The sequence below is a fragment of the Pantherophis guttatus genome, chromosome 1 (genome assembly GCF_059756535.1).
Source record: "Pantherophis guttatus breed Tessera chromosome 1, ASM5975653v1, whole genome shotgun sequence".
Classification (NCBI taxonomy): Eukaryota; Metazoa; Chordata; class Lepidosauria; order Squamata; family Colubridae; genus Pantherophis; species Pantherophis guttatus.
Window position 1 is genome coordinate 13597249 of NC_142063.1, and position 12982 is coordinate 13610230.

The following is a 12982-nucleotide window of genomic DNA, read 5'->3' on the forward strand; positions in this document are numbered from 1 at the left end:
CTGGCTGGGGAATTCTGGGAGTTGAAGTACAGAAGTCTCAAAGGGGCTAAGGTTGGACATGGCTACTTTTAGTGTATCATACAAACACAGTTAAGTGTCATTGTTTCCATAAACTGCAGTTAAGGATTCCCAGACTTAGCATGATGTGTGAACAATGTTTTTTTTCCCCATCTCAATTGGGATACCGCTGCAACACATTGAGCCATAAAGATGGTGGTTTGGCTTTGGCTTAGGTTTAGTGCACTGTGTGAACCCAATTAATGGTGGTTAGTTTGATAAACTATGATTCAACTAGTAGTGTGAACACAGTGCTCCTGTCTTTATGACACTGCCATCCACACGAATTGATCGCCCAGACGCCATATTACTAATCCTACTGGACACAGGATTAATCCGGAGGGCACAAGGTTGGAGAAGGCATCTCCGGCGCGGCGGCCTCCTCCGTCGCCATGACAACCCCCTCCATTACTGCATTCCAACCCCACCTCCCGACCGGTATTTTCCCCCTGCGCTCCGCCTCCCTCGATCAAGTCCCGCCCCTTCCCGCCTTCTTCCAGTCACCGCCCTCTCCTCCGGACGAGGGGAACCGCCTCAGAGGACCCCTTCGAGCCAATCAGAGAAGGAGGGAGGCGAAGGCCGGGTGGAAAAAAAAAAAAAGAACAACGAGCGGCGAGGGGAAGGAGACGCCGCTCCATCTTTTTTTTTTATTTTTTGGTCGCGCGCGCATGCGCGAGGGAGGAGCCGGTTGAGCGTCAATGAGGGCGCGGGGGGCAAGAGGGGGGGAGGTAAACAAAATGGCGGCGGCGTGTTAGCTGCGGCGGCTGGAAGGCAAGGAGAGGGCGACGTTGGTTTGACGTTGGGGGTCGGAAGGGGAGCAAACAGCCCACCCCACCCCCAACGCTGCACCTAGGTGGGGAGGCGACCCCTTTTCCTCCGTAGGCTCGTTGGAGGGGAAGCCTACGAGAAGAGCGGCTCCCTTTCCCGGCTCTGCCTGCCTTGTCTTGTCTTGTCTCTCAGATGAGTGAGACGTCGCGGCCTTCTCTTTCTTGAAGTGTGTTGTGTGTGAGGGGGAGCCTTTAGGGAAGACCCCCACATTGGGGAGAAGCTTGTCGTGGCGTTGAGGCGAGTGAGTGACAGGGAGGTCGGGGGGGTGTTATTTGGGAAAGGTGGGCGGTATGTATATGTGTGTGCTGAGGTAAAAGAAGGGATTTTTTTGGGTGGTCTGTAAATTGAGCCCCCTTAATTTGAGGAAAAAGAGACCCTTCTTAGCCAGGAAATATTTTCACTCGCCCTCCAATTTCATATGTTGTAGGCACTTGTGTGTGTGTGTGTGTGTGTGTGCAGGGAGGGGAGGAAATCTGCAATTATTCCCCTCTTTTTTTTTTTGTGGGAGATGCCTATTAATGACCCTTCTTGAATGAGACAAACCTTTCCCTGGAAATAGAAAACTATAACGAAAAAGCCCCTTGCTTAACTTGCTTTCTTTTCTGAATGGGATGGATAGCAATGAGCGATCTTTTTTTGTTTTTTGTTTAAAAAGCACCGAATTGTTATTTTTACATGTTCAGTTTTAAGAATTCCTTCAATGGAGGACCTCTCTTTTGCAAGCAGATAAAAGTATTATAAATTTTCTCAGGTGTTTTTTTTTTTAAACTATTCTCCTTTGGAGGAGGTCTTTAGAGTTCAGTGTGCATTTTGGATGTAAGGAACTTTGCTGATTTCCACAGCATCCACTCAATTGTTAATTGAATTGTTATTTTTTTTTTAGAGGGCAGTTATATTTCCTGCTAAGTTGGGTTATGGCAAAAAGAGATATCTCACTGCCTTAAATTTGGGGAAAGGTAAGCCCTGTTTAAGGGCATCTTTTCGTATTAATATTGATCTGATTGGCGGGGGTAACAAGACACTGCAAAAAGCCTTATTCAAGAAAGAAGATAGGGTCGATTTACTTACATTTTCCACACATGTTTGACATGTGCCTTGCTTTCTGAATTTATGGGAACAATCTAGCTGTTAAGAGTAGGAGCTGGTTTCTTTTTATTGTTACCTAGGAATAGCCTTCTTGATAGGCCTATTGAGGTCATTTTTTAATATTTAGCTTAAAAAGTGTGTGTGTGTGTGTGTGACAGGGGGAGCTTATTATTTCCAACAGCAAGAAAGGCCAGAACCAGGTATTAATAAATAATTTGAAGTGTGCTTACTGAAGTTAGATTTCTGAATTGATGGTTTTAAAGTATAGATTTTTGCCAAATTAAAAAAAAAAACTTAGAAGTTCTTTCCCTTTTCCAGGGAACTTACTTAATCTGAAGAAGTGTTGTTCAAGATATCTTAATCACATCCAGCCCCCTTTATGGTGGGTCCGTAGTTCTGGGAAAACTGAGTAAGGTTTGCACTGCCTGCCTGCCTGCCTTGATACCTGAAGCAGTGGGGTGACACATCATGTGTCAGGTAGACCCCAGGTGGTTGAAGGATGCCCCTTACTAGATACAGAAGGCCTAGAACCTTTGTCAAGGGTGAAAAAGAAGCAGTTAAAATCAGTATTGAAAATTCCTTTAAAGAGACTTGGTTTCAGCTTCCCAACGGCTGAAAGGATCCTTCACACAAGTTGTACCTTGGTGGTGAGAGCAGAAGTCGTGTCTCGATTTTCCACACCACACTTCGGAAACAGGAGCTGTCGTTTCTTGCTCAGCAATGGCACACCCCTAAAAAATAGCAATTCTGATATTTTGATTTCAAACGTGGACAGTCTTTTGAAGATGACTTAGGTCTCAAGGAAAAAAAATAGTTTGGACTTACTAAGGAAGACAAACTGATTTCAAATACTGGGAATAGCAGGACAAGATCAAAAAGTTAAAGCTAAGTGTAAATTGAGCAAACAGCTGCATTGATTTCTCCCCCCCTCTGCATGCTCTTTTAAAAGAGGCACTGTAAATTGGAATGTGCTGGATCTCTGTAGGATCCCTCTAAGTTGATGGAAAAGTTCTCATAAGTTTTTATTTTTCATTTTAAGTTAAAACTGTACAGTCTTGGAAAATTCTTATTTGCCTCCACCGAAACTTTTTTTTTTCCAGTCAAAAGATTTTGGGCACAAAAAAGTATTGGATATATCAGGAACTGGATTTATAACACATTTTTGCTTAGGGGAAAAAAACCAAGATGGATCTAGAGGAGCCTCAGCAGTTGGGCATGTTTGTGGAAGGTGAATTGATGTCAGTGGGCATGGACACATTCATCCACCGGATTGACTCTACGGAAGTGATCTACCAGCCACGGCGGAAAAGGGCCAAACTCATAGGCAAATATCTGATGGGGGACCTGCTTGGGGAAGGGTCTTACGGCAAGGTCAAAGAGATGCTGGACTCTGAAACTCTCTGTAGGAGAGCTGTCAAAATCCTTAAGAAGAAGAAACTGCGACGGATCCCCAATGGAGAAGCTAATGTTAAAAAGTAAGTGTTTGCGTGTACTTAACAAATACTTGCTGAGGATTTCTTTACATGTTACATTTGCAAAGTAACATTTGTACCTGCAAAGGTGAAATGTGAAGGAGAGAAAAAGCTGCTGACAGAGAACATTGCATAGATATTCAGTGGGGGGCCCCTATGAAATAGTTATTAGAGATAGGGGTTGGGTGGAAGCAATTATTAGTTTGTGGTTGTTGGTTTTAGATTTTTGTTTTGTTCAGAAAGATTTCTGAGTGATGTTAAATATTAACATCTGTCAGTGACATCTTGAGTGTCTAAAATGGGAGGAAAGATTATGAATAAGATAGGGATGCCAGAAGACATTATTGACTAGCATTCCAAGAACAACTAAATATTTAATTTATTTACTCTTGATATTTATTCCATCTAATTTTTTATAAATAACTCAAGGTGGCAAATATATATAATACCCCCCTCCTTCTGTTTTCACAACAACAACAACCCTATGAGGTGGGTTAAGCTGAGAGAAAGTGACTGGCCTAAGATACCCAGCCAGCTTTCATGCCTAAGGCGAGACTAGAACAAACTGTCTCTAGGCCAGTATCTTAACTACTACAGCATACTGGCTCTACATGCTGCATCTCCCTTGGGTTGCATGCATGCAGTTCCCTAATGCTGCTAAAGTTCACGAAATATGAGGTTATCCATGTTCCAAATTAAAATTTGAAAATAGAAATGTTTTTTTCTGCTGCCATGTTTATCTCTTCTTAAAAACAGTGTTTCCTGGACCAGAAGTCTTGTGGTTTGATCATGGAAGGGTGATTGCCCTCAACTTTTTCCAGTTTTACTTTCCAATGCTATCTATTTGATACATCCTGAATAAATAAAATCTAGCTTTTCCAGTGATAACTGGAAAATAATACAAGGAAATGAGAGGACTGAAAACGTGCGTTTGTTTAGCATTTCAAACCAGCGCAATTTTACATTGTTTTAAAATTATTGCTTTTTATTGGACTTGATTTATTAATTTTATGACTGTCTTGTTGAACTAACTTGTAACTATAAATAGTACAAATGAGCCTAAAAATTCAATACATCCAATTCAAACATAAGGTTAATAGCATAAATGTCAGACTTAGTCTATGTACTAGGAAATTATAATTCAGAGACTTCCCAGCAGAGTTTGGTTTTACAGGTAATCCTCAATTTACGACCGCAATTGACAAAATTTATTTTCTAAATGGAACATTTGTTAAGTGAATTTTGCCCCATTTTACAACCTTCCTTGCCACAGTTGTTAAGTGAATTTCCACTGCAGTTGTTAAGTTAGTAACACGGTTAAGTGAACCTGTCTTTCCCATTCACTTCGCTTGTCAGAAGGTCGTAAAAGGGGATGACGTGACACTGGGACACTGCAACTGTCATAAATATGAACCAGTTGCCAAGCATCCAAATTTTGATCACATGACTATGGGGATGCTGCATAGTAGTGTGAAAAATGATCATAAGTCACTTTTTTCAGTGCTGTTGTAACTTTGGTCACTAAATGAACTGTTATATGGTAAGTCGAGGACTACTTGTGTACTGTCTTCCAAAAGTTTGCCAGTTGGGTCTCTCAGAGCAGGTCCTTCTACAGTGTGTTGGCTACTCTAAAAAGTCCCTATCTCAGGGCTACCAACCCTTTTAAATTTATGGAAGATGGGTAAATATCCCTATCCTGAATGAAATGCTCTGGATAGGGCAGTTTGGAGGAGGCAATCCTAAAATGTGAACTAAGCAAACAATAAAAGTCTTTTTAGACTAAAGTCATCACTGGAAAACTATGGGAAGCCAGTGCCGTGCCCAAAATACAATATCCTTGCGGTAGTACTACTCACCAGCATGCATGCTGTAGTGATTTGCATTAATTGCAGTTTCTGAATTTTCTTCCAAGGGCAGCCTATGTAAATTACATTGTCTAATCTTGTGATGATAAGAACACTGTTTACTTCCGCCAGATAGGTGCAATCTGTGCACGGGCCTGAGCTGGGTGAAGGTCTCCTTTCTTGCTTTCCGTGGTAGACTAAAAACTCAAACAGATCGGTGGTGCTTGCTTTAGCTGCATGGTTTACATTGCTGAGATATTCTTTGTAGCAATAGTTCCCAAGCAATGGGTTGGATTCTCTCCAAAGTTCTTGTATTGGCATCCAGAAGTTAAACACACAGGTTTGTAAAAAAACTATATTCAGAAACATTTTGTGTAACACAGCTCACTCGAATTCCCCCCCAAAATCAGGAGTCTGGTATCCTCTTCTGGTTTGACAAATGTTATTAAAAGATATAAGCTTTTTATATCTTATAAAAGATATGAGCTTTAATAAACTGATGCTTAGCCACTCTTTACATCTGATGAAGCCAGCCTCAGCTCATGAAAGATAAAAGTTGTGAATTGGAAAAGTTGCTACAGATTCCTGATTTTTTTTGCCACCATGGCTATCCTACAATATCTGATTGGCCAGGTATTCTGAAAGCATAGTTTGCTAAGCTTGGTATAGAAGTACCATATGTGTCTGTCTATCCTTTTGTGTTACACATACGTAACTTCTTTGCAAGTCCCTCTATGCAAAAGTTGGCCTTCGGGACTTGAGTTTGGAGAGCAGCTGTTTTGATTTAATAGCCTCTGGTTATAGCTTGACCCTATTTTTATTTTTTTTAAATTTTGTGGGAGAGAGCTGCCAATGAGGCATGCTCCGTTCTTCCTACCCTTGGGAAATAGTTCAGCACCATTAGGGGTCAGCTCACCCAGGGAGCATGTTGCAAAGAAGGCTGCTGCCACCACAACTGCCAATGTTTGTGAGATTCAGAATACCATAGAGCTATTTCCCTGGTTTTTAATGGATAGCAACGTAGCTGGAGTAGTACAGGCAGTCCTTGACTTTCAGCAGTTCACTTAGTGACCATTTGAAGTTACAATGGCCTAAAAAACCTGACTTATGACCATTTTTCACACTTCCGTCCTTTGCAACATCCCCATGGCCACAAGTTCAAAATTCAGGCAACTGCATATATTTACCACAGTTGTAGTGTCTCAGGATCATATGATTCCCTTTTGCGACCTTCTGACAATGTCAACGGGGAAGCCGGATTCACTTCACAACCGTGTTATTAACTTAACAACTGCAGTGATTCACTTAACCGTGGCAAGAAAGGTCATAAGGTGGGGCAAAACTCACTTAACCAATGTTTCACTTAGCAACATAAATTTTGGGTTCAATTGTGGTTGTAAGTTTAGGACTTCCTGTATAATGGCTTTTCTAACAGAGAAGGGGAATTGTGAGATTTACTTGCAGTGAGGAATAATAGAAAATCACCAGGACTAGAGAGAGGTGGAAGAAAGCTACAAGAGTTTGACTTTGCAAGAGGACACATGAGGTTGTTGGAAAGGCTCCCCATAGGCAGGGCCATTGATGATAAAACATATATGGTGCCTGAGTCTCAGTAGGCTTCCCCCTTTGATTTTTCTTGTAAAATCTAAACGCTCTTGAATTCTCTGCTGCATTTATCCTGCTGCCCACAAATGACATTCAACTACAGGTAATCATCCGTTAACAACCATTTTATTCAGCGGCCGTTCAAAGTTACAACAGTGTTGAAAGAGGAGACTTGCAGCCAGTCCTCAAAATTGTGGCCATTGCAGTATCCTCGCAGTTATGGGATGATTTGGGCACGACACCACCAGCGTGTAATAACAAACAACTGTCGCAGCGTCCCACAGTAATACAGCCTTTATTGTCATTGTACGTCATATATTCAACGAAATTGGTTTAGCGTTTCTGGTGCAATCCGTAACAGAAAGTACAAAACAACGTGTAAATAGTATAGAGAATAATCCCTATACAAGTAATTGGGAAATCTGCAGTTGCCTTTGGTGTCTTTTGTTGATGACTTCTAAGGAGCGAAGGCAAGTGAGGAAGCTGGCAGGAGGTTGCAAATGACGGTTACGTGACGTTGTGCTTAACAACCACAATCGCAACGGCCAGAACTGCCGCCGCAAGTTGGCACGGTCCTGTGGCATTGCGTTTTATGACTGCGTCATTTGGCGATGGGATTCTCAGTCCCAATTGCCATCATTAAATGAATGCTGCTATTTCTATCACACTTGCTTGCAACTCTTAGCATTTTCTCTGAGCTAAGGAAGCTCGTTGAAGAGACTAATCTATCCAGGACTTCAGGTGTCTGAGCAAGGTGCCCTTTGCAAATGATACTCAGGGCCTCCCTTTACACAGTCTGATAAACCTCACCAATCTTTAATTGGTTCAAAGCAAGACAGCAAGTTGACTGATGGTCTGCTGCAAGCTCTGAGTTTTATGACTGCAGCTTGCTGCTACTGCTGCTTCTCTCTTCCTGCTTGATGAAAAAAAAAACCACCCTCATCATCTGTAACTATTTTGTGAGGGTCATCATACACTGAAGCTTAACGCTTGGGGTGCATTATGCTTGCTCTGCAGAGGTTTGATAGGGTGATAATCTTGAGTTAGGAACAGAATCCCACAGATTCATGCTTTCTCTATCAAAAATTCTAGAAGAGAGGCAAAAGATATGCCATTGCTTAGCTTGCTCATTGGGGAGATCCCAGAAGACCTTATGGTCCATCCTTAACTTCCAGACCTTCTTCCTTTCCACCACTATAATCTGTAATATGAACTTCCAAGCAAAGAGATCTAGCACTAGGGTAACTTTGCCCTACAACAGTGTTTCTCAGCCGTGGCAGCTGGAAGATGTGTAGACATCTTGCTGGCTGGGGAATTCTGGGAGTTGGGAGTCCACACATCTTCAAATTGCCAAGGTCGAGAACTACACTGCCCTATAGGACAGTCACCTGGGTGAATGGATCTGGAATTTATTTATGAAATTTCTACACCACCTATCTCACTTGTGACTCTGGGTGATTTATAACATCATAAAGAAACATTTGAATACATGAATAAAAACACGGATTAAAAACAGGTTAAAATTTATCCAAGTAAAGATAAATTCCCAGAAATCCCAGCCAGCATGGCTAGAGGAAATCTGGGCATAGTTGTCCAGCACACGTTGGAAAAGTCTGATCTGTACAGGCTGCCCAAAACGTGCTGCTTTTGACTGTGACTAGGCTCTTTTATTCCTTACCAAAATTAACTGTGGGTAAATGCAGCCTTTTCCCTGTCACACAGCTTCCCTGTTGTTCCCCAGCAAGAAAGTGAATGCTAGTATTTTTTTTTTAAAAAAAAAACCTAACATGTTTTCCTAAATTAAGACCGACCAAGCAATCTGCTAGGATGCTCTTCAAGCATAATGAAAGTGTCTGTACTTTGGGCTTGGGACACTCTGGGGCTTGCTCCTGTTATCAGAAGACTAAAATAAAACTGGAAGTTTGGGCCTTGCTAGAAAATTGCAGGGACTTGTCTGGATACACTCTAAAAATTGGACATGATTGAATTGGAAGAGAAAAAAAATGCAGCTAAGTAAGCACAGAATTGCCTTGAGCTGCAATATGGGCAGCAAATAAATTTGATGATGATGATGATGATAATAGAAAATGAAAAAGTGAAAGTGCTCTGTGACTTTACAATTCAAGCAGACAGGCATCTGTCATATAACCCACCCACCCCCAGACAATTATCAGTAAGAAAGACAAAAAATGTGGATAGTGGACAAGGCAGTACCTGGAGACAACAGAAGAGAAGAGAAAGAACTGGAAAAGATAACAAAAATAAGGCCTTGCAAATAGAAATAGGACAGCTACTGTTAAAGAAAAAGTAAATGCTGTCCTAATAATAATTTAATTTAATTTAATTAGTTCAGTTTATATGCCGCCTTTCTCCGGAGACTCAGGGCGGCTTACAATGCATTTTTAAAAAAAACCATTATAAAAACATTTAAAAATTAAAACATTAAAACCCATTCACACCATTCATGGCCGGATCTCACAAGATCGTAACAGCGAGATCAACTGCCCCAGGCCTGCCAGAAAAGCCAGGTCTTCACCGCTTTTCGGAAGGCCAATAGGGTGGGGGTGGTCCGGACCTCAGGAGGTAACTGGTTCCAGAGAGCTGGGGCAGCCACAGAGAAGGTCCTCCCCCATGGGCCCGTCAGCCGACATTGTTTAGCTGACGGGACCCGGAGGAGACCAACTCTGTGGGATCTTAGCGGTCGCTGGGAGCTATGTGGTAGAAGGCGATCTCAAAGATAATAGGCGCCTTGAGTGCAATCCCAAAGCAACTTGCTGCGGCCAACTCACCATGGTCAATTTGCCACGGGACAACTTGCTGCAGGACAATTTAACAATTCTATTTAATTATTTAAAATAAAAAAATATTTTAATTTTTGCCATTCACATTTCATTCTGTCCCTCTCTTTGCATCCTTTCTTTAATGATTCTATTTCACCTTTTCTTTGATAGTGTAACTCTTGTCCCGCAGTGAGTTGGCCATGGCAAATTGCCATAGACTCCACTTGAGCACCATCGGCATTGACAAAATCATCAGTTGATTGCAAAAGGCATCTTGACTTGCAACAGCTATACCCTTCAATACCTCTAACACTCTCAGATCAACGTCTGCCTATCCAGGGTCATTGGGAAGGACTGATAGGTGGATAAAAATGTCAAATCCAGTCTGAACATCTGGCTGCCACTAAAAAATAATAAAATGGGCACAGATCAGCAAACTGCAATTCCTGTTACTAACTAAAATCATTTGGGGAGCTGCTTATCATTTCAGTGTGGAGGGGGAAATTTTCCTGTCTGTATCATGTTGATTATACTGAGCAAAGGCCGATGACCTTCAGACGTGTGTATACAGACAGATACCAAGAATGTTGGCTGTTTCCTGTGTTTGTGTGGTGGATAGGTGAGGGTATTGACCCTGTTATCTTCCTTAACATGGATAACTCAGAGATACGCAATCACCATAATTGGTAATGGGCAGGGTGTGCAAAACTTCTTATATTTTTCATACACGTACTTCTCGACTTACAACCACAATTGAGCCCAAAATTTCTGTTACTAAGTGAGAAAGTTGTTAAGTGAACTTTGTCCCATTTTATTATCTTTCTTGCTCCATTCATGTTCATTCATTCATGTGTGAACAGCTCCCCGCTCGCATGAGTGGAGCTTCACATGTGTGCGCTTGCCCATTTCTCCCACTATCCAGGAGCATCACATAATGACACATAAAACTACTTCTCCATCAAGTCAGTGGTTTTCAAACGTATTTACACATTGGCTGGATATCCTGTCTTTCCTGGTTTTGTTTTTTTGTAATGGTGTGTGGCTTCGTTGCTTTAGTTTTATGCAGGCCTGAACAGAACAGTCTGTTTCCATTTGGAAATAAACCTTATGGCAAATAAAGGAAAAGATTACTGGGAACTCTTGGGTAGTCATCAAATAGTTCTAGATTTGAACAGAGCTGAGGAAAGCTCTGTAACTAAGGAACTGGTGCTGAATATTCTACCATAGGTCAGTGTGACTTCAACTTCCAGAATTCCCCAGCAAGCTGTGAAGTCCACATATTCACATATCTTCAAGTTGTCAAGGCTGAGAAACATTGTCCTGCTTCAAAAATCAAGAATCTAGTTAGAGCATTCAGCTCAGTTTCCTCAAAGGGAAGGCTATTGTTTCGAACTCCTTTTCTTTTTTTTTAACTGAGGATAATTACAGAATTTAAAACATTTGATGAATGTTGCCTCTTCATTTGAATGTGGCCTTAATTTGTATAAGTATTGTTAAGTGGAATTCTGCTTCTGGATAAAATACATGTAATAGAAATACACTATTAATAGGATTTTACCTTCGGTTAGCTTTGTAGGTTCTTCTGACACAAAGATGGACAGACTTCATGAAATACAAGTTGGATGCGTCTGGTACCTTATGCTATATTTCTCTTCTGAAATGTCTGTTCTGAACATTCCTTCCCTTTCTTACTGCTGTAAACCCAGCAATAACTTCTGTTCAAAATGTTCTGAGAGCCACATTTCAGGGCCCAATGTTAAACCAACAAAGAATAAAGAAGAAAAAAAAAAAAGCAGCAGCAATATCTTGATTTGACCACCATCTGTTGTCTAGGTCTAGAGTAGTGCTGGGGTGAAGGAGGAAAATATAACCGAAGAAGATTAAGAAAGTGTTTATTGTAACTGGGCAAAAACAGTAAACACCCAGTAATGAAGGCATCTCTCACTAGACTGGACGCACTAATCCCATATCACTTAAATTTGCACTTCAAGGATACTGCCCTCCCACCTAGGGCTGAATTAGACATGCCCATGTGCTAAACCCTAAATTGGCTGTTCATTTTCTTGCATAGAAAAACAAATATAGACCCTCCTCTGAAACACCAGTCTAGAAACCAGGCGACTGTGAGTTCTAGTTCTGCCTTAGGCACAAAAAACAGGCTGGATGACTTTGGGGGCCACTTATTCTCAGTTCTTTTGCTGTCTCAGTATGATTCAGTGGGTGTATAACCTATCCTGAAAAATCATTGACTAATAGCAATAGCATTTAAATTTATATACCACTTCATAGTGCTTTACAGCTGTCTCAAAGCGGTTTACAGAGTCAGCACATTTATTTATTTATTTATTTATTTATTTATTTATTTATTTATTAATTAATTAATTAGTTCAATTTATATGCCACCCTCCTCCGAAGATTCAGGGCAGCTTACAATACACTTATAGCAATAGCCTTCATTCTTTTGTATATACCTGCTTATTAGGGCTTTTGCCCCCCCCCCATAAGCGGTGTTTCTTACAAAGTCAGTTTATTGCCCCCAGCAATCTGGTTCCTTATTTTACTGACCTTGGAAGGATGGAAGGCTGAGTCAACCTTGAGCCGGTCAGAATCAAACTCTTGGCAGTGGGCAGAGTTTACCTGCAATACTGCATTCTAACCCCTGTGCCACCACAGCTCTTCTAATAACATATAATGGAATGCCCTGAGGCCCTTGAAAGCAGAACTAGCTACATGTTGATCTCTAGGGTATGATGAACCAAGGCCATTTAGGATTTAATAGGCTTAAGAGAAATGATTATTGGCTTCTTTAAGTCCTTCTAATCTCCAGCAGGATTTCCACCAACTAGTTTATTTTAAAAAATACATATGGAAAGTAAACTAGGCTTTGGGGTTGAGCTTGTCCCTTGATGACATCACTGATACATACATATAGTTAAGTTATTTTTATCTATATACCTGCTGTATTTTTTTTTTTTCTGCCTGGAGTTCAAAGTACTCAAAACACTTCCTCTTCTATTACCCTCACTACAACAATAGCAACAACCCTGGGTTGTGAGAGAAAATGACTGGTTCAGAGTCATCCAGTAAGTCTGAATACTTTGACTTGGATATCCTTAGTCCAGAGGTGTCAAACTCGATTTAATTGAGGGCCACATCAGGCTTGTGTTTGACCTCGGGTGGCCGGGCTGGATGTGGCCACTTTTTTTCAGTGCGGCTGTAACTTCAAATGGTCACTAAATGAACTGTTGTAAGCCGAGGACTACCTGTACATGCAGGTTGCCAAGTGCCCATTTTTTATTTATTTATTTAT

The 12982-nt window shown here is 41.2% G+C and overlaps 1 protein-coding gene across 6 annotated transcripts in view; it reads left to right on the forward strand.

Annotated features, from left to right (window-relative positions):
• The first annotated feature begins 753 nt into the window (after positions 1-753).
• Positions 754-12982, forward strand: part of STK11 (serine/threonine kinase 11) — a 107006-nt gene continuing 94777 nt past the window's right edge. For 2 of the 6 annotated variants that reach the window (XM_034422667.2, XM_087874133.1), the window contains exons 1-2: positions 754-1126; positions 2290-3446. In XM_034422667.2, the coding sequence (XP_034278558.1) occupies positions 3157-3446 (290 nt within the window). In that variant the 5' untranslated portion in view covers positions 754-1126; positions 2290-3156. Of the gene's footprint in view, positions 3447-12982 lie in introns of all 6 variants that reach the window. The other 4 variants (XM_034422668.3, XM_087874181.1, XM_087873992.1 and 1 more) reach the window with 2 other exon arrangements.